The following is a 23,986-nucleotide window of genomic DNA, read 5'->3' as shown; positions in this document are numbered from 1 at the left end:
GTTGAATTGATGTCTTAATACAACATGGTTAATACAGGTCGGTTCTTTGAAAAGAATTGCAGAGATCTTGCTGGTTCACTCCACAAATGACCAGATTAGCTGGAGGTGAGCCCATCTGGGCCAGCAGGTACTTTCCTTGTCTCCCATGTGGGTGCAGGGACCCAAGGACTTAAGCAATCCCCTGCTAATTTAGCAGGCCATAAACAGGGAAGCTAGATTGGATTTGGAGCATCTGGATTTGAACAGGATGCCGTTGTTAAGGTGGGAGTTTAACACTATGCATTTCAAAACTTTCAAAAGATAGGAGATAGGGGAAAAATGGGCAACACACAACATACAGAAAATGTGCTCTTTGAAAATGTGCTCATTGGCTTAGATATTCACATAGATTACATACGGTTTAGAATATAAATACTGCCCACTAGACATTAGAAAAGTGCATTAAAAACATGTGCTTAGGGGAGCAGATTAAACTGCTGCTGCAATGCTGGCATCCCTTGAGTGCCAGGTTCAGCCTTAGCTGTTCCACTTCCAATCCAAGAAGTGAAAAACAGCCCAATCCTGGCGAAACTTTGAAAAAGCTTCTGAAACCAGCTGTTCCAGCCACCTGTGGTGGGATCCAATAGATGGAAGACTATAATTCTGCTTTTAAATAAGTAACATTGAAACATTTTAAAAAGCGGTATTAGGGAGAGAATACATTTTTGGTATAGCATCTAACTCACTACTTGGGATACCGGCATCCCAAAATACGATTTCTAAATTAAGGTCCTGGTTGGGTTGCTGACTGTAGCGCCAGCAGGTGCTGGCTCATGACCAGTATGTAGGAACACAAACGGGTCATAACACTCAGTCTGCCTGTTCCCCAGTCTCCAGCGCTGTATGAATTCAAAGCAGCCTGCAACACATTTCCAACTGCTCTTATTAAAGTGCTTGCCTGATTAAGGACACCAGTAAAAATGCTGTTGTTCCTGCCACATTAAGCTCTTGACCTTCAATCAAAATGATTTTTTTATTGTGTCCTACTTTTCACATCAGCCCATTTCAGCTGCATCTCAAATTTAGCATGTTATTGCACTATAAAAAAATACCTACTATACATTAAATCTATACAAAAGACACCAAAGTCAAGGCAGCCACCATTTCGAAGCACATGAAAAGTCTTGCCCTACCTTGTGATCTGTTCCTGGATTGCTTCGGTGTTGGCCTCTGCAAAAAGGTACAGCATGGTGCAGCTGAAGTAGTGAGTGTGGCTATTTGGGTATCGCAGCTGGTTCGCAATTGCATTCAGGAAGAGATACCGACCTAAGAAGTAGGGAGACTCAGGACTTGCCCAGAACAGCACCAGGAAACAGTTCCTTAAAGTAACAGTCCTCAGGATCCCAGAAAGCTTTCTGTCAATTTTATTTTGAATATCTTCTACATTAAAAGATACTTAAGTATTCATTCCTGAGTAAGACATATTAGCTTTAAAAAAAAAATCTTCCCTGTAATTTAGTGGATGCCTTACATTTTTACGTGTCTTTTCACATCTTAATAGAAAGCATTTGGATTCTTTCTACGTCTATATGCAATCTGCTGCTGCACTTCATGTAAACCTGTATACTCGCCAATGCTGTGTTAATATTCACACCCCTCATTAAAAGAGTCTTAAGGGTTCTGCTAAGGTTTCCCAGGTCATATGCTGAGACCCAAGAGGCTATATTGCTATGTTCTACATGTACTAGTATTTTCACTCTGTTACTTGAAGTGGTCTAAATAACAGAGAACATTTCTTTAAAAATATTTATTTTTACTATTTTTATTTGAAAGTGAGGAATACAGAGAAGAAGATCTTTGGTCGGATGATTCACTCCCAAGTGGCCACAATGGCTGGAGCTGAGATGATGTGAAGCCAGGACCCTCTTTTAGGTCTCCCAGTGGGTGCAGGATCCCAATGTTTTGGCTCCTCCTTGAAAACACCAGGATCCAATATTGGCGCCGGTTCTAATCCCGGCAGCCCCACTTGCCATCCAGCTCCCTGCTTGTGGCCTGGGAAAGTAATAGGAGATGGTTCAAAGCCATGGAGCTCTATACCTGTGTGGGAGACCCAGAAGTTACTTGTTTCTGGGTGGCTCAGCTCTGGCCACTGTGGCCACTTGCAGAGTGAATCAGTGGATGGAGGATCTTTCTCTCTCTGTAAATCTGACTTTGCGGGCTTGGCAGCATGGCCTAGTGGCTAAGGTCCTCGCCTTGATCCAATATGGCCGCTGGTTCTAATCCCGGCAGCTCCACTTCCTCTCTATCTCTCCTCCACTCAGTATATCTGACTTTGTAATAAAAATAAAATAAATCTTAAAAAAAAAAAAAAATCTGACTTTGCAATAAAAAGAAATAAATCTTAATAAAAGTAAAACACCATAGTCTTTGGATGGTAATAGCAAGATTTGGTTAATTCATACCTTTGTTCTTTGCTTTATGTTCTGCTTTAAACATAATTGCCAAATATATAAAGTCATCATCAGCTAGATCTAAGTGTGCCGACACAGCCTTTGTTGTGGCTTAGAACATTTTTGGGAACATGATGTGATAAGCATACTGAATTTTACTCTGAGAACACACTGGCTCCACTCACCTTCAGTGTCCAAGTCCACGGCCAAGTTCTGGAAGATGTCCATGTGTGCTGAGTGGGTGATGGTGCTCATTGAAGGTGTACTGCCCTTGTTGTGGATGTGTGCAATGGCCTGAGTCCCTACGTAGAGCACCAGTGCATTGATGAGCTGCAGATTGTAGCGATTGCCAGGCTCATTAGATACCTGCTGAGCAAAACAGAAAACTTGTTACGAATGAACTCTTGCAAAGCACTACAATAAATACGAGAACAGTATTATGTAGTAAGATTATCTGCACTTACAAGATAACCTATTTTGTATAAACAATGTGTCTATTCCTGCAGAAAATCAGTGGTTTTCCTGGTTGCTTCATGTACAGCTTTAGCACTGTATCAATGAAATGGGCTACTTAACCACGTAATTTCCTTCCTGAAAATACTAACTCGCGCTAACTACACAGAGGATCATGCACAGAAAATACATTCTAGGGAAGACGTAAGAGTTTCAAGCCAACTGACCTGTAAGTTGCTGCGCAAATCCGACAGAAAAGTGACTGGTGAGCGAGTTTTAAGATAGGAATCCAAATCCTTTTTGAATTGAGGTGGCATCACTCCAGTGAAGTTGGTGAGAATCCGGGGAGCAATGTTAATTTCACTCAACATGTCCACCTGCCAGACAAATGCCAAGGATCACAATTAGAATCATTAAATGTTTACACACACTACCAAGGTCTAGAATCTTCTTGCTGCATTTTACTAGCTTCACAAATCTTAATTAGAATTCTACAAAAATGATATGAATTTCTTATTTTATGTGGTATAAAGGGCAAGTACTTTTGTAAGGAATTATAGTTTGTACCACTAACAAATTTTTAGTAACTCTGGACTTCAAGTCTAAAATGTCATTCCTCACTCGTTAAAGAATCCCCAAACAAGAAAAACAAGATGGTCTGTATTTTTTTTTAAGCTGTAAGGGGTGGGGGTGTGAGGGAGGAACCAGGATACATGAAAATTACAGTAAGCACGTCAAGGGAACTGAGATGTAAGGTGGTCCTATCTACTTCAACAGTGTAGCGACACAGACACTTGCTAGTTCTCCCCAGCTGGCACAGTGTAACTGCCCACACTAAGCTGAGGTTCTGTAAGCAAATTCAGTATCACGTAATAGAAAACAACGGCAACTAGAGAGCTCATGTGAGCCACTATCTAGTATCAGGAACAGCAGTACTATGAACAAGAGCATTCCCTAACACAGGTGCAAGCTGTACAGCTGGGGCTGGGTACAGCAACAGATGAGGATACTTACCTTCAGATTAGGAGTGAATGGGTCTGGGAGCCTCATGTTTCTGGGGAAGGCACTCAATATCAGATTTCTCAACTGGATGCAGTTAGGCGGGATCACATCACAGAACCCATAATGGTAATCACAAAGGAACTCTGGGAAGTCATGCAAAAGAACCAGCAGCACTCTTAAAGTACCCTATTTGATAAAAACAAAGACATTTCCACACTGAGGACATGGGAACAACAGTTTTCTTATTCTGCATCTGACTTCAATAAGAAGTTTACAATTTTTAAAATTTAACACTAAGTATCACAGATGATTGATCAAAATATTTACATCTAGAAATCATGAAAAACTAGGCATTAAGGAGTCTGGAGCCTTAAATGAACATGGTAAAAGTGGCAACATGGGCCAGCATTGTGGCACGGTGTGTTAAGCTGCAGCCACAGGCATCCCATGCTAGAATACCATTACAAGTCACAGCTCACTCCACTTCCAATTAAGCTCCCTGCAAACGTGCACAGAAAAGCATTGAAGACAGACTGCAGTACTCGGACCCTGTCATCCAACAGAGAAACCTGGCTGAAGCAGGGGATGAGGGTGGGGAGGACTAGAAAACAATACAAACAATGTCACAAGCACCTTTCTGAAGTGGAGGTTATATGAATAAACAAAGAGCTTATACCAAGAATATATAATTCATTTAATGAGAAAAAATGCAAAAACTACAAATAATCCAATAAAAACATGAACAGAAGGCAGTGGAGCACATCATACTAATGACCCTCCAGACTGTCAACCAGCATGTGAAAACCTCAGAAAATCAAGAACACGCAAACTCAGCCCACAGTGAGGTACTAATGTATTGCTGCCAAAATGGCTGGCATGAAAAACTGACATACCAATGTGGCAAGAAGAGAAACAGCCAACTGATGTGCTGCTGGTATATGACTCTCTGCAAAACTAAGGTAACACAACTGAATGTGTGAATACTTTAAGATCTGGGTGCTAATTATATGATTTTTGGTCCTTTTCTGAATGCACATTACAGACTGCAGGCTTAATATGGAAAACAAAACAAGACCATATATTTTCAGCTGGAAGGTTCTATACTCCAATTCTCAAAGTTATTTTAATATAAATCCAAATAAATTACCTTATACAGGATTTGCATAGGTTTGGTGAGTTCCACATTTCTAAGAAAAGGCGCTAAATATTTGAATAAATCAATCAGTAGCTGTGCATACATAGGCCACCCCTTTAAAAAGAGAAAGTTACAATGAGTCACAACTTAGCCGTATGGCCTTCACAACGCCAAGAGTCCACACTACACTTGCTATTAATCCTCACACAAATGCAAAGAATATTACCATATTATCTCCCTTGACGACACATTGCCTTTGAAAAAAGACTAACTATGGAGAAAATGGAAGATGACTTGTGAAATGAAGTGTTTGTACAAATTCAAGAAAATATTTTGACTTAAGCAAAACTAACACAGAAAGAAATCAGTGCTGTGCAGAGCAGAGTGAGCCACCGCCTGAAGCGGCAGCACCCATGGGCACCAGTTCAATCCCCAGCTGCTACACTTCAATCCCACTTCCAACTAATGTGGCAGCCAAAGCCTCAGATGGCAGGTAGGGCCACTAGACCCACACCACAATACAAATTAACCTCTGACTCTTTTAATGGGCAGTTACAGTCATTGTTGAAAGGGAACCAGAGGGTGCAATGTATCTCTCTACACTGCCTTTCAAGTAAAATCTTTTAAAATTTTAAAATGGAAAGAAATCTTGTTTCACATATAGCAGAAAACGCTCATCCAACACATGAGAGCCTCCACTATACCTTTTCTACCTCCCAACTACTCAACTCCTGCCAAATAACCTTACTGAATTTGTGCCATTAATCTTCATTCCAGCCAAATATACTGATTATGCTCACACAATAATTACACATTACATTGTGTTTTCTCTCCCCTAGAATTTCATTCACTAAATGAAACTTATTTCAATGGTTTTTGGACCTTTTCTTTTTATACCAATTTACTACCTCCAACACTTAGCAGTCATACACTCTTACGGGCAAGATAAGAGTACTCCATATAGTATGCATTTGTAATTTAAATGCAAGATAGAAGAGAAATGTCCTACATTCTATTCCCAAATACTCTAAAAATTAATCCTTCAAATAAAGTAGCCCAGTGATAATCAAGTTAAATGTGACAACAGTGAAAACCAGCAATCATCAGAAATCTAGTCATACATCTAATGACATGCACAAAGATTTCAACTTCAAAAAAAAAAAAAAAAAAAAAAAAAAAAAACCCACACAGGTTAAGTGGTCACTTGCAATGATAGCATGGCAACCAGAGTGCTGGTTAGAGCCTTGGCTGGCTCCACTTCATATAATTTTCTGTTGGTTTGCCTAGCAAGGCAGTCATGAAATGATGACTAATATGTAAGTGCTGAGGCCAAGCCACCCATGAGGGAGACGTAAATGGAAGATCTCTGATTCTCTATCTTTGCCGTTCTTTGATACTGCCTGTATACATGAGGGTTCAATCTGAAATACGAATGCTCTATGAACTACTAAGTGAGTAACAGAAGTCTACAGGCATGGGTAAAACGGGCTTCATTTACAGGAGATAAACTGCAGCCACACCTTCTGCTGTGGTGTATGAGCCAACATTCTTGCAATAAAAATTCGATGGGAGATCAATTCAAGCCAGGCATAGACAAACCCAGGAGCTTTGGTAGGCCTCAAGATGTGGAATGTATTGCTGCAAGAAGAAAACTTTCGTGAGAAGCATCATACAACTACTACACACAGTGAACATCATATCAAAAGGCAATTCTGTCTTACATATTCACAAAACAAACCAAACCTTTCCCAAAAGCTCAAAGTTCCTGAGAACTTCCTCGACTAAGAGAGTTCCTCTAATATACTAAAACTTTATTTTCAATTTGAAACCCAATACTTACCAAAAAGCTGTAAGTGTCTGGAAATTAATGGTTTCTAACACATGTTCTGGTGCATTGAGTTCCAGCAGTAGCATGATAAAAATGCGATGGTAGGGAAGCTGCTGAAATTCACTTTGCCGAACATCATGATCTTGTAAAAGAACACCCACTACTATACCAAGGACCTATACAAAACACACAGATGGGAATGTGTACAGGCCAAATTCATGTCATGATTATCCTAAATCTCACATAAAAGGAAAAGATTCTATACAAGTCAACAAATAACATGTATCACGAAATTAGTCTGCAGTCTACTGTCAGAGTTCAGTAATTATAGACTAAAGCTCTAGAGGGGCCTAATGCAGTAACCTAGCAGCTAACTTCCTTGCAGAGGCACTGGTCCTAATCCCGGCAGCTCCACTTCCCATCCAGCTCCCTGTTTGTGGCCTAGGAAGGCAGTCGAGGACAGCCCAAAGCTTTAACACCCTGCAAACAAGTGGGATACCAGAAGAGGCTCCAGGCTCCTGGCTTTGGTTTGGCTCAGCTTCGGCCATTGCAACCTCTTGGGAGTGAATCATTGGAAGGAAGATAGGATACTCTTTCCTGTCTATATCTTTCTAATTATTCAAAAAAAAAAAAAAAAAAAAGGAATGAGATGGTGATGATAACTGTTGCTATTAAAAAATGTTTAGGGCCCGGTGGCATGGCCTAACAGCTAAAGTCCTCGCCTTGAAAGCCCCGGGATCCCATATGGGCGCCAGTTCTAATCCCGGAAGCTCCACTTCCCATCCAGCTCCCTGCTTGTGGCCTGGGAAAGCAGTTGAGGACAGACCAATGCATTGGGACTCTGCACCTGCGTGGGAGACCCGGAAGAGGTTCCAGGTTCCCAGCTTCGGATCGGCGCGCATAGGCCCGTTGCGGCTCACTTGGGGAGTGAATCATTGGACAAGATCATCCTCTCTGTCTCTCCTCCTCTCTGTATATCTGACTTTCCAATAAAAAATAAATCTTTAAAAAAAATGTTTAAAAGTTTCTAGAGACCAGAATGGTACTTCGCCAGCATTACTGTTAATACAATCCAACAGCTGAATCTCTGATTGTTCTCTTAGCCTTTAGACGAGCTGGTGACAGGAGCATTATTTGAAAGGGAGATTTATGGAAAGGAGAGACAGATCTCACAGCTGGCTCCCTCAACAAATGGCTGCAACAGCTGGAGCTAAGCCAATCCAAACCCAAGAGCTAGGAACCTACAGGGGATACCTTGTGGGTGATAAGAGCCCCAATGACTTGAGCATTCTCTGCTGCTTTCCCAGATCATAAGGAATTGGACGGGAGATAGAAAGGCTGGGATAAGAACTGGAACCCATAAGGGGGCACGTGCAGTAGAGAAGTAGTCGATTGGGTCACAGGCATTCTAATTGGTATTCTAAATTGGCCTACTCCAATTATAAAATGTGGGGCCCGGCGCCATGGTCTAGCAGCTGAAGTCCTCGCCTTGAACGAGCCCCGGGATCCCATATGGGCGCCAGTTCTAATCCCGGAAGCTCCACTTCCCATCCAGCTCCCTGCTTGTGGCCTGGGAAAGCAGTCGAGGACGGCCCAAAGCCTTGGGTCGCTGCACCTGTGTGGGAGACCAGGAAGAGGTTCCTGGTTCCCGGTATTGGATCGGCGTGCGCCAGCCGTTGCGGCTCACTTGGGGAGTGAATCATCGGATGGAGGATCTTCCTCTCTCTGTATATCTGACTTTGTAATAAAATAAATAAATCTTAAAAAAAAAAAAGTTTTAAAAAAGATGTTTTATTTTGAGGGGCCAGCATATTGGCATAACGGACTCATCACTTCTCCCCAGCTCCATGCTTGCGGCCTAGGAAAGCAGAGGGGGCTAGCCCAAGTCCTTGGACCCCCTGCACTCACATGGGAGATGCAGAAGAAATTCTTGGCTTCAGATCAGCTCAGCTCCAGCTACTGCAGCAATCTGGAAATAAACTAGCAGAAGGAAGATCTTTCCTTCCTACATATTGAATACATTCTGTGTCTCAAATAGGGCCCAGCGTAGTATCCTAGCAGCTAAAGTCCTCACCTTGCATGTGCCAGGATCCTATATAGGTACTGGGTCATGCCCCAGCTGCTCCACTTCCCTTCCAGCTCCCTGCATGTGGCATGGGAAAGAACTGAGAACAGCTCAAAGCCTTGGGATCCTGCCTTTGCGTGGGAGACCCAGATGAGGCTCCTGTTTCTGGATCAGCTCAGCTCTGGCCGATGTGGCCACTTGGGGGAATTAACCACCAGACGGAAAATCTGTCTCTTCTCTCTGTCTGTAAAATCTGTCTTTCCAACAAAAATTCAAAATAAATTTTTTTTAAAAATACACACATAAAACACAAAGCGAAGGTTAAATGAGGTCATAAACATGAGGCCCTAATCCCGAATGACTGGCATCACACTGCCTTTCCAATAAAAATTAAAAAAGGATTTCAGACCTTGTTCAACAGATTAATCTTGGTAACAGTGTTGGTGGCCTCCCCTGAGTGCTTCACGAGCAGCGCAATGAGTCGGACAAAGGCATCCAGGTTGTGATAGCACTTGGCTCGGATCATTGTGGGATTAGCAGCTGGGTTGTGCTGCTGCTCAGCCTGGGCACGATAGCTAATTTCAACACACATTTCCGTGCACAGACGAAAGAACCTTGTTATGAGGTCATCTGTCTTCAGTATTCCTTGCTGATGCATCTACAATGAAAACAAAAAATATGGAGACACATGAGCTAATAGATATGACTCAACTTTATACATCTCTCAAATTTCACGTTTAAATGATATTCTTTTATTCGTATTGTCACATTTCTCATCTCAAATAATGGAATTACTTCATTATTACAAAATCCTGATAGAATTCCTCCAGTTGTAAAAACTGGAGAAGACAGACATCAACAGAGAATATAACTGCAACTCTGAATAGTGAGATATTACCAAATAATTTAGAAAACAATACAATAAAAGTTCTCATAACTTGTTGATAATTAGATATTCTAATTAGATATTCTGGATAATGACTCTTTCCACTCATTTCCACCAAAATTTTACAATTTTGCACAAGTTAAGATAATTTCTTCCTACTGAAAATCAATATCAAAACATTCCAAATTCCAACAAGCTATTGCTAGCGTAAACTCAATTATATATTAAATAGATCATTGCTATTTTAATATAATGAACTACCAGAAAACGCATATTTACATGAAAGTGAGGAAACACTATAAATAATATGGCATGATCGAAATGTGACGCATAGCACAAGTTAGTGGTTAATATGAAAAAACCAATCGACAAGTGAAATAAGCATTAATTTTACAGAGGAAGAGGGTAGCAATATTAAAGACGCAAAGTACACAAAGAAACCTTCAAGGTTATCTTAAAATTTTATAAACAATGCAACTTTCCCTTGGTAACTGATAAGACTGCTGAATTTACAGACAGCAGTGGGATGTAGCCTTGCTAGGGACATTAAGAGTAGCAAGGGGAATCGTGTCTACATTAAAATCTGAAGCAACAAGGGACAATGACAGTAAAAAAGAATTCTCAAGGAAACAAACACATTATTTTTTTTTCCCAAGAGGAACACAAAGACAGTAAGTCAACAGGAAGAGCTGAGACAGATGCCACATCCATACCCACGAAACAGCAATGATCGCAAAACACAACTAGTTCAGGTTTGTTCCACCAACTCAGAAATCAAACAAAAAAACTGCAGTAATACTTTTTCAACATATTATGTCTCATAGCTCTCCAGATTATTTTAAGGGAGAAATAGAATTACTATTTAACATTTCCATACGAAGTCTATTGAAAAGTAATTGTAATTCTAACAACTTGTAGAAATTGAATCATTAAAAAATACATGTAATTATGGGACCAGCACTATGGTGTAGTAGACTAAGCCTCCACCTTTGATGCCAGCATCCTGGCTGATCCATTTCCAAACCAGTTCCCACCATATGGCCTGGGAAAGCAACAAAGAATAGCTCAATTCCTTGGGCCCTTGCACACATGTTGTGAACCAGGAAGTTAGAGGATTTATATTCCTTCTCCAAGTAAAATCTGTTCTTATTTAATAAAATAAAGAAATTTAAATAGATTTTATTTCAAAAATTACTAAAGTATTTGTTTTCAATTTAAAAACAAAGGTCACCCTGTAGAAATAAGCAGAAGGCTCATGCTAAACACTGAAATAGTTGTATTATAAAGAAATTCTACAGTTAATTGGAGAAAAGTATATAATTAGGACACAGTGACCACTAGCATTAACCTCTCTCACTAGCTAAAAGCAGCCAAAGATAATAAAACAGCATGGCATTATGTATGGCTCTTTGCCTTCATCCTTTTCACAAACATTTCCCCTAAATAATTTCTAGCGGCAGTTGATTCATAACACTTCAAATGCTAATATGCTGACAGAAAAACCATGCACTACTGGAAGAATAATCCCATCACAGCTGGTGCTCAAGTTAGTAAAACCATTTTTGACAGTTTCATCATCAAATTCACCGCACTTTTGTGGCTGTGACAATGGAAAAGGTATAAACAGAGCTAAGCGGTAAAGGAATGCCAGCCTTAAAAAATAATCAAGGATGAGAACAAAGGTGTATTAATCTTAATATAAATGAAGACACGACAACATTTTTCGTGTGCAAGAATCTGGAGGCTAACAGTCTAACCACAAGCACATAATACTACTAAGTTTTACTACAGGAGATATTACAACCTACATATGTTGAATAAAAAGCACCTTTCTTTCCAAAAGCTCTACCTGTCCAACAAACGCAGAGAAAGCTTTGGTACTGTCACGGCCGGCTGCTGCTGAATGGTAGAGATTCACCCATTCCCGCAGAAGATACTCTGCCTTCTCCCTCAGGCCTGGAGGGTCATCGTACTCTGAGGCTTGAGAAATTCCAGAATGCATCATAAAGTTAGGGCCTCCGTGAGCACGATCAATCATTGCTTCATAGTTGGATCGCACTACTTCCATCAGCTGAGGCAATCTAGTACAATAAATCCAGAATGAAAATCAGTCTACTACTCATGGTTGTGATTTCACAGGCACACAGTTGGACAACCTGGTTATTTAGAAGAAATGCACAAGTGTGATAATGACATCACTTTACCTTTTCTTTATTTAAATTATCCTTGGGTTCATCAGCATCAATGACTAACCTCTCAGTTAAGATACTTAACAGGAGCACCACCACCACATTGCCCACTGAATAGACCTAATGATCAGAGCTAACAAACACCCACTGTGTGTCTACTATATGTGCTAATTTTATATATAATTCCTCTTAATACCCAATCAATCCATTTTATATAAAACAACCAGGAAAGTCAAGTCCAGCATTCTGAAATCTTTATGGTGGCAGAGCCCAGTCCTAACAACAGGTTCTGACATTGTAAGTTCTGCTCAACACCAAGAAGGCAAGGCAATTAGGTAAGCTTTCCCAATTCAAGGGGCAGTATTAGGCCTCACTCAGTTTTGTCCTACCTCGTAGGTGAAGCATTGCAACACGTAATATTAGGAAATCTGCACATATATTTTTGAAGCACTGTCTTGAAAGACTGCTGGATGTAAAAGAGCCCCAGCACATTTAATCCTCACCCTTCTGGAGCATTGCCTCTGGAATGCGCATTAATCCTCATGAGAGTTTCGATCGTGTGGAACAGATCTGCCTCCGTAACATGGGCAACGCTTCTTTCATCCACAAGCAGAATTTTTACCAGCTGCATAGCAAATGCCACAGCCATGTAGTTTAAACCATTCTCCATTGACTGGTAATAAAGAAAACACAATGAACACAATGTAAGAGAAAAAAACACAACATTTTCCTTGAGATTTTGTCTAAGTGTGTTCATTCCATACCTGAGCTAGGTGAAGATCATACTGCTGCATATTAACCAAATGATTGCGAATTAACAATTCCACAGCCTCCACATTATATTTATATTCATCCCGACATTCAATTAGGCACCTAGAAGATTTGTTTTTTCATAAATTGAAACATACAAGGTAAAAACATCTCATTGCATTGATGGAAATCTGAGTCAACTGCAAGTTTTAAAAGAGCCGGTAACAAAGTAAAACAGACAAGCTGGTGTTAAGAAATCCCAACTTTTCTTTTTAAATCCAAAAAAAATAGAGCATTTCATCTAAGATAATCAAAATATTCATATGTGAAAAAATACTTGTATGAAATAAACTTTTCTTATGTCAAAGACCTGAATTTGTTCTCCAAAGAAAGAACTGGTTTTCTGTGTTCACCAAGGGGGAGAAAATGGAAAGCAAAAGGAAAAAAAGATAATTCAACAATTACTGCTTTCTAAAATTAGAAATACAAATTTCTCACTTATCTTCTGGAAAAGCAAAACTAGCCATAAAGAGGGTCAGGTCACATTTATCAAAAGGCAGTCCAGTATTTGCTATTCTACTGACCTTGTGATTTGTTTGTTGCACCAGGGAGACCCATAGGCCCGGCCATCCTGTAGAGCTTTCAGGACCAAGAGGTGGCACTCCCTGTAGCGCAGCAGCAGGTCAGCATCAGCACCACTTGTGGCATCTAGTAAACCCTCGACAGCCTGTGGGTCAAAGTGTTCCGAATCACTGAAAATATTTAGTCAGCACAACTAACAGAGAAGCCAAATCTCAACATAAATCACAATGTATCTTCCATAGCTTTGAGAGCATTCTCTCCACTGTCCAAATAACATTTTCAATTGTCTGAAGCCATGAAAGAAAAAAAAGGAAAAGAAAAGGAAAAGTTTCTATGACCCCTACAGAGTCAATATGAAAGGATTCCAACCCTAACCTTGCCTCAATCCCAAATACTTGGAGTAACTTGTCTCTGAAAACTCATGATTCTGTAATCATATTTCAGAAACCATTTCACCGAGGAAGAACACAGATGTCCGAACTGGTCACTTCTAACTTCTATGTTTATACTATAACCTGGAAGTACCTACTTCAACATAACAATTTATGCTCATCTTTAAAAATCTAATGAAACTGCAGATCACTAAGTATTTACACATCAGTGTTCATCTAAAGTGCCAGTTTAGAAACTAACCTTTTGCAGCAATCCAAGAGCAGCTATTGCATCCCGAGAATTTCGAGACAACACAACAACCTCCAAAAGACTTCGAAGAGCCTGAGCTTGAGGATTCATGGCCAAAGCTGGTGGAATGGCATGCAGGTGCTGCTCCAACTCTGTAATGCACTTATCATAAATCTGAGCAACATCATCTGTGGCCCAAGCTTGCTATTTGAAACAAACAAAATCCAGTAAGACAGATAAAAACACCATATGTACCATTCAAATATCTATTACTGTATTTCTTCCTTTTAAAAAATTTTTCCCCAAACATAAAGGGCCTATTCCTGAACTACATGCAGTCTTTTTTTTTTTTTTTTTTTTTAAGATTTCTTTACTTTTATTACAAAGCCAGATATACAGAGAGGAGGAGAGACAGAGTGGAAGTTTAACTCCCCAAGTGACCAAAACAGCGAGTGCTATGCCGATCTAAAGCCAGGAGCCAGGAATTCCTCCAGGTCTCTCAAGCGGGTGCAGAATCCCAGGACTCTGGGCCGTCTTTGACAGCTTTCCCAAGCCACAAGCAGGGAGCTGAATGGGAAGCGGGGCTGCTGAGATTAGAACTGGCGCCTAAATGGTATCCCGGCGCGTTCAAGGCGAGAACTTCAGCCTCTACGCCACCGCACCGGGCCCAGGACCCATACAGTCTTAACGCTGTTGATTGGAGTGGCATGAGGCAGGAAAAAAGGAAGAAACATTTGAGAACAGAAAAGTCTGGCAGATACTAACAAAACCACATGATCAGGAAAAGCACCCTCATTCACTGCGGGCAGGATCACTTACAACATCCAGAGTGCAAGACATTTCATTAAGTTCTAAGCCATGAAAACTACAGTATTCAGTGTTACCTGCTTAAGTCTACTATGACAAATAAAAGCACAGCATCATTATTACCCTATCATACCAATAAGAAAAAAACACAATCAGGCCATTCCAGAAAATAATTTGTCCATAATACTCAAAATTATTAAGATCAGGAGTAAAAATGTAGTAGGTATGAGAAAAATATTAAATGTCACAATTAAGTAGGAAATTACATAGTAGGTCTTTTTTTAAAGATTTATTTATTATTTTTATTACAAAGTCAGATATACAAAGAGGACAGAAAGAGAGGAAGATTTTCCGTCCGATGATCCATTCCAAGTAGCTGCAACGGCCGGTGCTGTGCCGATCCAAAGCCAGGAGCCCGGAACTTCCTCCAGGTCTCCCACACGGGTGCAGGGTCCCAAGGCGTTGGGCTGTCCTCAACTGCTTTCTCAGGCTACAAGCAGGGAGCTGGATGGGAGGTGGGGTTGCCGGGATTAGAACCGGCACCCATATGGGATCCTGGCGTGTTCAACGTGAGGACTTTAGCTGCTAGGCCACTGCGCCGGGCCCTACACAGGTCTTAGAAAGCACATTAATTTGGCAAAATGTGAGTAAGATCAAATAAATTAGCCCTTAAAGACTATTATGTTATTAAGGAGAAAACTCAAATGAAAGGACTCAGCATTAATGAGGGCATCAGGTCAGCATCTTACTCTCAAATACATTAAGGGGGGAATTTTTTCTCTTCATTTTCTTCCCTTTTTTTAAGAAAATGTATTTCTAGGACAGTAGGCACAGTGGCCTACCAGCTAAAGTCCTTGCCTTGAATGCTCCACATCCCATACGGGGCCAGTTAGTACCCCAGCAGCCCTCTGCTCCTCTCTGTATATATATAACTTTGCAATCAAATATAAATAAATCTTTGAAAGTGATAATATCAATTTATCAATTTTTTAAAATGAATAATAACAGGCATGCTGGCCTAGTACCAGTGTGGGAGACCTAGAAGTTGTTCCTGGATCCTGGCTTCAGATCGGCGCAGCACAGGCCGTTGAGGCCAATTGAGGAGTGAATCACTGGATGGAAGATCTTCCTATCTGTCTCTCATCCTATCTGCATATTTAACATTGCAATAAAAATAAATAAATCTTTTTTTAAAAGCGACTCATTAACTACAGAAATTCTGACTTGTGCAAAGAAAAATTAAGATTGGGTGAGGGTTGGCTGGGCTTAGCTGCAGCTTCAGCTAACAGAGGCTGACACTGGGGGCTTAATCTGTCAAGTTGAACTACAGAACCACCTGGAGAGTCCATAATACGGGAGTGGCCTAGAAGGGAAATAGTCAACTCCTTCCTCTTAGGTTACCATTCCCACTGGAGAGCATGAGAACCAGGACTGGCGCAGGGGTGGCTACACAGGACGGCACCCAACAGCACGTGTGTGGGCTGGATAGTGGAGCTGGTTGGGTTGAACTGGGCTTGAATCAATGCCCACTGACATGCAGAAGAGCTGAATGGGATGTGGGACAGACTGGACCAGTCTGCTGCACAAACTGGCAAGCACGGGAACCAGGGCAGGGGGCGGGCCTGGTGGGGGTTATTGTGGGTCACTCCAACTAGGCTGCAGTTCCCACTGCTTTGCGTGAGGGCCAAGTGTGTGCTGGGCAGAATCAGGCTGGACTGAAACACCCATCACTTCGTGTAGAACACAGGGCTGGAAACAGAACTGACCCAGCAATTGCAACCACCAGCTGATTGGGGCGATGAACTATACACACAAGAATCAGGTCTGGGATCACCTCAGACGAAGTTCCTTTTGGGATCTCCCCAATCAAACTGCCAGACTGAGAAGCCTAATCATGAAGAGAAATACAGGTTCCATGGTCTGCCACGTAGTGCAATTTCCAGAGCCGAGCCTCCTAACACTAACAGGCTCATATGGAGTGGTGGAGTGTGACCAAGGGCACATGGAGGATACTGCAGCCTATCGGACCCTGCAGAGGATGGATACCTGGCACCACAAGAGAGAACAGAACAAAACCACCAACTACGCCAGCAACATGTTGGCAGTGAAAAACTGGGCAAATAGACTCTAATGTGGACTATGTCAATCAGTGGATTCTGCAGCAACTTCATCATGCTTGGAATGATGAGACTGACAGCAATTCATTCATAAGTGTTGAACTATCAAAACCACTTGGGCAAGACCCTCAGAGCATGCCCCACTTCAGGGTCCTGAGATGGGTGGGGCTTCTCCTTTATCTCCCCCTTTACCCCAGATACAAGGAATAAAAAGTGAAAGTAATAGTCTTATCCACTTTCCTGTAGCCCTTGAACTTTGTGCCCAAATTAACTATGTAAAGATTATCAAAAATAAAGGAAAATCGGGGGGAAAATGAATAATAGGGCCCAGCATGGTGGCCTAGCGGCTAAAGTCCTCACCTTGAATGCACTGGGATCCCTTATGGGCACTGGTTCTAATCCAGGCAGCTCTGCTTCTCATCTAGCTCCCTGCTTGTGGCCTGGGAAAGCATTCGGGCAAGGCCCAAAGCCTTGGGATCCTGCACCCATGTGGGAGACCAAGAAGAGGCTCCAGGCTCCTGACTTCAAATCAGTTCAGCTCCAGCCGTTCTGGTCACTTGGGGAGTGAATCAATGGATGGAAGTTCTTGTTGCCTCTCTGTCTCTCCTCCTCTCTGTATATCTGACTTTCTAATAAAAATAAATAAATTTTTTTAAGAAGGAAGAAAAAACTGTGCTAATATTTATTAGTCTTAACAAGAACAAATAAAAGGCATAGGTCAGGGGAGCTCAGGATAAGTAGCCATGTGCAGGGAAGGGGTCATTCAACAACGCTGCGGGCAATTAGAAGACACTAGATTCAGGTGCTAGCTGTGTAAGGAAATTAACTTAAAAGGAGCCTGGTAGAGTTCATTTAGCTCCTGTGCCTACGGCAAGGGTGTCTGTGGGATCCTGGTGGAACAGCTCATCTGAGTGTTCCTGTTTTTTATAAAAAACATTGAGGCTAGGTCCAGTGTGAAGCCTCAGTAACTAAATCTTCCTTTGCACATATCAGGACACCACATAGGGGCCAACGCAGTCCTGGCAGCTCCACTTCCCATCCAGCTCCCTGCTGTGGCAAGGGAAAGCAGTGGAGGACAGAGTAAGACGGTGGGACCTTGCACCCACGTGGGAGATCCAGATGAAGCTCCTGGATTCTGGCTTTGTCTTGGCTCAGTGGCCAAAACAAAGGGGCCACTTCGGGAGTGAACAAGCAGATGGAAGATCTTTCTCTGTAAATCTACCTTCCCCCCACCCCCAAAAAAAGAGAGGGAGCATTGGTTTGGGAGCAATGTTTCTCATGATGGTAATACTAAAATTCACTAAAAATTATCATTTGAATCAATTAACCTAAAAGAATTAAAATGTATTCCTTGTATGTCATATAGAACTGTTATTAAGCAAAATGTTGATCCTTCCACTCTTCTTGTGCCACTCTGATTTAGGTTAAACTCAAAAACATGTTAGCTTGGGAGAAAAAAAAATGGTTCATAGCAGCTGTTTGTGTATATACTAAAACTGAGATGCCAAGAAAGTAGTTACATGATGTGGTTAAGAACTTGCATATTCTAACATATTAGTCACTCAATACCATGTTAATTAACTTCATGATGCTATTAATTTTGATATTTCTTCCTGTTGTTGAAGTTGTATAGTGACATCTCATTGGAGGAAATGATATTTTACCAGCTCTTATTTCAGACCAAGGATGGTCTCCCAATGAAACTGTTGAATTTATCTGGATAAAAAGATGCTGGACCCTACGCACGGTCCATACCATCAATGAAGGAAGCATGACTGAATATGATCTGTACTACTGTAACAATATGGAGGAATTCAATATGGGGGGAGGGATTGGCGAGGGGCTGAGGGAATTCCACAGCCTATGAAATTGTGTCATAAAATGATATAAAACTTAAAAAAAAATTAGTTAAAACAGAATTGTTATTAAGCAAAATGTAACTAATTGAAACAAGTGTAAACATTTTTCTGTTATTCTCATGAAGAGATAGTTAATGAAAGGTAACATGCAAATTAAATTATATAATGTTTGATTTAATTAAAGTATTTACCTTCATAGGCTGAGCTAAAAATCCTGTTGGTTGACTTAAGTCATTGGTAGGCAAGAAGCCAGGCACATTGCGTGCAAATTCTTCATAAACAGCCAGCTGCTTTGGATCCACACCACCAACCTTGAAAGAAGAAATCCAAAATCAAACCTTTATTTTTCAAAGTGTAAAGCTGATACAAGGGTAAGCAACAAAGTTCTGAAAAGGGACACCACAACTACAACAACACTAGGACACTTCAAAAAGTTCAAGGAAAAAAATGGGATTAAAATATTTATTTTCAATATAAAATATTCTGAAATTCATGCGCATTTTTCCATAATACATTTTCTATAGAATATTCCTAAAATCTGTTTTATAGGAAAGGGGAGAAGAGAGTGAAAGCGATCCTCTCTCCCAGTTCACTCCTCAAATCCCTGCACTAGCTGGCACTACAGCCAGGAATAATGAAGATGACTCAACGGAAGTATCAATGTTCCCATTAGACAATGCATAAACAGGAACCTAGAGCCAGTAGCTCAGGCACTGAACCCTGACACTCCAATATTGAATGCAGGCATCTTAACATCTGAGCCGCTGGGACTTTTTGAATTCTTCAAAGTACCCTAGTGTACCTACATGATTGGACATGCATACATACACAAATTCAGAAGACAATGTCCTAGCTCATCGATTTTGTAGTTCTTCCTTTGAAAACTGCCTCAAATGGAAACATGCTAGTACAATTCTCTGTTGGAACTGACTAGTATATTTTAGGGACCAATAAGCAACTACCAACAAAACACCATTGTGTATTATTAGGGAAGTGCAAATTGGGAACCATTAAAAACAGGCACAAGAATTCTTTACAGTGCACTTCAACAACTTGGGGGAAACAGGACTCTAAGCTTTTTCCATACCTGCTCTATAGGCAGCCTTTAAGTGAAATGCTACTTGGGGTGAGATGCTTTCACAGAAATATTTAGCCCCGCTGTCCTAGTCCCGTTGAGTGGTTCAAGCAACAAGCACATTAAGAAAACAAAGATGGGGCAGGGAGAGACAGAGTCCCAATTCTCACTTTTAGCCTGATTTGCTCTGGCATCCGCTCAGCTTGATATGTTAACACAACAGGATCACAGTATCTGCGCCCTTCTTGCCTAGCATGTTTTCTCAGCTCAAACTCCTGCAAATAAAAAAAGTCACTGAGGTTCTTGTTATGAGGCATTTCCTTAATAAGAAATAAAGAACCTAAGAGGCAAATGTTGAACACTTACAGTTGCTAATCTCTTGTCCATCTCAGGACCTGCTTTTTCAACTGCTGTCTTCTGAATAAAGCAACAAGCTAATTCACAATTATCCTGAGCTAACTGAGCAGCTGCCTGATCCATCATTTCCCTTTGCTGGGGAGATGCAGTCTACAAGGGGGAAAATAATAAGAGATGGGAAAAAAGATGTGATAGTTAATATGCACAGACATAACAGGAAATGCAGAAATTTGACAAATATTTTTGACCCATGAGTTCTACTGATGAACTGGCTATGATCTTGAAATAATCTTAAAGCTAAGGTCCCTTATCTGTAAGATGAAAATTATCTTACCAGTTTGTTGAGAACACAAAAAGGAGCAAATTAAGTGATTATTAACCATGACATCTGAGATGCTACTAAGTTACTTAAAGACAATGTGTGTAAAAAGGTGCACAAGTCTAACAGCACACACATGAAAAAAATCACTTTACTTTGCATTCACTGTCCCACTCAAAATGCTTATCTGAATTTCTCATTAAGAGGAAATAAGAAAATCTTCATTGTTCTAAAACAACAAATGTCTGGGCATTTACTATCTGCCAGTATGCTAGGAATATGACTTGAGCAAAACCAAACAGGATACTTGGCCTCACACAATCTACCTTCAGAAAGGAAAACACGGTGACTGTTAAGATTTAATGACTATAGGGCCCGGCGCAGTGGCCTAGTGGCTAAAGTCCTCGCCTTGAACGCCCCGGGATCCCATATGGGTGCCGGTTCTAATCCCGGCAGCTCCACTTCCCATCCAGCTCCCTGCTTGTGGCCTGGGAAAGCGGTCGAGGACGGCCCAATGCATTGGGACCCTGCACCCTGAGGGAGACCTGGAGGAGGTTCCTGGTTCCCGGCATCGGATCGGCGCGCACCGGCCCGTTGTGGCTCACTTGGGGAGTGAATCATCGGACGGAGGATCTTCCTCTCTGTCTCTCCTCCTCTCTCTGTATATCTTTGTAATAAAAATAAATAAAAATAAATAAAAATAAATCTTTTTTTAAAAAAAAAGATTTAAATGGGAGGCCCACAGTGCATGGACCCTGTCAGCTGCATGGGAGGCCCACAGTGCATGGACCCCTGTCAGCTGCATGGGAGGCCCACAGTGCTTGGACCCTGCCAGCTGCATAGGAGGCCCACAGTGCATGGACCCCTGTCAGCTGCATGGGAGGCCCACAGTGCATGGACCCCTGTCAGCTGCATGGAAGGCCCACAGTGCATGGACCCCTGCCAGCTGCATAGGAGGCCCAGATGCAGTTCACTCCTGGGTTTCATCTGGCCCAGGTATGGCTGGTTCAAATACTAAGGCAAGAACTAGCAAATAAAAGATTTCTCCGTCGGTGGTTGGGATGCTGGGTGGCTTCTGCCCTTGTCTCCCCGTTCCCCATCGATACAGCAGGAAGAAAAAGAAATTTTGCAAACAACGATCTCACACACTTTACCCTAAGCTTTGATCCTTTCTACCCTGATCAACTATGTGAACATCATCAACAATAAAAATAAATTAAAACAAAGAAAAAATCTACAATCTGCCTTTCAGATACATACATGAATCAATAAATCCTATTTTTTAAAAAAAACAACCCATGCAATCGATAAGAACATCAAAGATATAAATTATCTAAGCTAATAAAATTAATCTAATAAAAACTAAAAAAAAAAAAAAAAAAAAGATTTAATGACTATAACCAGAGGAAATGGAAAATTTTAGCAAAGCAGTGAAGTTTTGTGGAAGTTTCCTTTTCCACATTATTATCAGATGTCTCAGTATAACTATAAACAAAAAGATAAATACCGTTAGGTATAATTGGGGAAAGGCAAGTTGGGAAACATAAAATAGGCATATATATATGAATTCTTTCTCCTCTAAGTCAATAACTGGGGGACAGGAATTTTAGGTACTTCCAAGCCTACTTGCATTACAAGTAGCCTGCAAGCACAAAGCTACGTCGGGTGACGTGGCTTCTCAGAAACATCCCTGTTGTCCTATTACCTACAAGGATTTCAAGCAAGAACATGAAGAAATAACCAACTTACACGAAGGGCTGAAGCAAAGCTGTTTTTCAGGTTGGTAGAAATGCTCATAAGCAAAGGTTCCCTGCAGGTAATCATAGCCATTCCAGCTGTCAAGTTACGCATCATATGATGAGCTGCTATTCGCATTCGCGATTCCTCAGAATCCAGGGCAAAGTCCTTCCTGACTATTTGCTCACAAGTAGTCATGGCAATCTTGATCGATCGATCCACTACAGGATGGACCAGCTCCTGGACAGCACGTTCAATTGCTTGACGCACACACTGTTTCAACTGTGGATGTGCCTGAAACAAGGGAATCTTGGGGGGGGCGGAGATACGTTAAATTAAATCAACAATTTAGTAAGGCAGTTTGTAACAGAAATTATATCCACACATTTGGAATTATATGAGGAATAAAAAGCCACCCAATTCTTAATGAAAATTTCAAACAGAAGCTGAGCCTGCATTTAAAAAGGAGGAAGTATTTAGATTGCTTTTTTTTTTTATTTACCTATTTTTATTGGAAAGATAGCTTTACAGACAAAAAGAGAGACAAAGAAAAAGATCTTCCCTCCGCTGGTTAACTGCAAGTGGCCACAATGGTGGGAGCTGAGCTGCTCCAAAGCCAGGAGACAAGAGTCTCTAGTGGGTCTCCCACTCAGCTGCAGGGTCCCAAGGCTTTGGGCCATCCTCCACATCTTTCCCACTCCACAAGAGGGAGCTGAATGCAAAGTGGAATAGCTCGGACAGGAACTGGTGTCCATAGGAGATCTTAGCGCTTGGAGGTGAAAGGTTAGTCAATTGAGGCATCACATCAGGCCCCATACTAGGAACAACAGGAAGCAAAGGAGCTAGGACTGCAAGCCGGGCTGTATCAGAACACAGATGACAAGACTGCTAACTGTTAGATTAAACGCACACTGCTGACATTTTTAAAGGAATATATGTATTATCATCCACATGTGATACCACAGATTAGCTCCTGATTTTGATTTGGGTTAGCCCTGATGGTTTTAGCCATTTGAGGGGCAAACCAACAGATGGAAGGTCAATCTCTCCTTCTCTCTACAACACCATAGAAAAATTTCTTTGGCACAAAATGCAAACGCAAATGTCACAGAAAAGGCAGAAAATGCCTTACCAAAGGTGACCAAAAAGCTTATCAGAATTATTGGTTAACAAACGTCTGGGATGGTTGCATCCCAGTTCTGATTGCATGGCCAAGTTCAGGCTACTCTGCTTCAGATCCAACTTCCTACTAGTGCATACCCTGAGAGACTGCCCCATGTGAAGTCTCAAATACTTGGGGTTAATCCAACCAGGATAGGCAATCTGAATTTACTGCATGACTACAGGCCTCCTGTTGCAATTTTTATTTTTATTGAAAGGCAGATACACAGAGAGGAGATACAGGGAGAAAATTCTTCTGTCTGCTGGTTTACTCTCCAAGTGGCTACAATGGCCAAAGCTGAGCCAGTCTGAAGCCATTAGCCAGGAGCTTCTTTCAGGTCTCCCAAATGGGTGCAGGATCCCAAGGCTTTTGGCCGTTCTCTACTGCTTTCCCAGGCCACAAGCAGGGAGCTGGACGGGAAGCGGGGCACTGGGATAAAAACAGCACCCACATGGGGTCCTGGCACATTCAAGACGAGGACTTTAGCCGCTAGGCTACCACGTGGGGCCCACGTTCATCCATTTTCTTAAAAAACAATGATGTGCCAAGGAAGCACCTGCTATATTCAACAGAAGTATTAGAAGACTCAAGAAGCCAACACTTAATCTGATAT

At 41.4% G+C, this 23,986-nt stretch overlaps 1 protein-coding gene across 8 annotated transcripts in view; it reads right to left on the bottom strand.

Annotated features, from left to right (window-relative positions):
- CNOT1 (CCR4-NOT transcription complex subunit 1) overlaps positions 1-23,986 on the bottom strand; it is a 73,661-nt gene that overhangs the window by 660 nt on the left and 49,015 nt on the right. For 5 of the 8 annotated variants that reach the window (XM_058674479.1, XM_058674481.1, XM_058674477.1 and 2 more), the window contains exons 31-47: positions 22,224-22,520; positions 20,165-20,305; positions 19,969-20,073; positions 18,915-19,034; positions 13,953-14,144; positions 13,322-13,464; positions 12,752-12,860; positions 12,491-12,660; positions 11,627-11,879; positions 9,322-9,570; positions 6,860-7,023; positions 6,540-6,657; positions 5,032-5,133; positions 3,897-4,070; positions 3,110-3,259; positions 2,615-2,795; positions 1,173-1,305 (exon numbers count right to left, since the gene is read on the bottom strand). In XM_058674479.1, the coding sequence (XP_058530462.1) occupies positions 1,173-1,305; positions 2,615-2,795; positions 3,110-3,259; positions 3,897-4,070; positions 5,032-5,133; positions 6,540-6,657; positions 6,860-7,023; positions 9,322-9,570; positions 11,627-11,879; positions 12,491-12,660; positions 12,752-12,860; positions 13,322-13,464; positions 13,953-14,144; positions 18,915-19,034; positions 19,969-20,073; positions 20,165-20,305; positions 22,224-22,520 (2,801 nt within the window). The remainder of the gene's footprint in view (positions 1-1,172; positions 1,306-2,614; positions 2,796-3,109; positions 3,260-3,896; positions 4,071-5,031; positions 5,134-6,539; positions 6,658-6,859; positions 7,024-9,321; positions 9,571-11,626; positions 11,880-12,490; positions 12,661-12,751; positions 12,861-13,321; positions 13,465-13,952; positions 14,145-18,914; positions 19,035-19,968; positions 20,074-20,164; positions 20,306-22,223; positions 22,521-23,986) is intronic. The other 3 variants (XM_058674483.1, XM_058674485.1, XM_058674484.1) reach the window with 1 other exon arrangement.

Source organism: Ochotona princeps, chromosome 16, assembly GCF_030435755.1.
Source record: "Ochotona princeps isolate mOchPri1 chromosome 16, mOchPri1.hap1, whole genome shotgun sequence".
Lineage (NCBI taxonomy): Eukaryota > Metazoa > Chordata > Mammalia > Lagomorpha > Ochotonidae > Ochotona > Ochotona princeps.
Note: the sequence above shows the minus strand (reverse complement) of the source record. Positions and strands in the feature narration are given on the sequence as shown.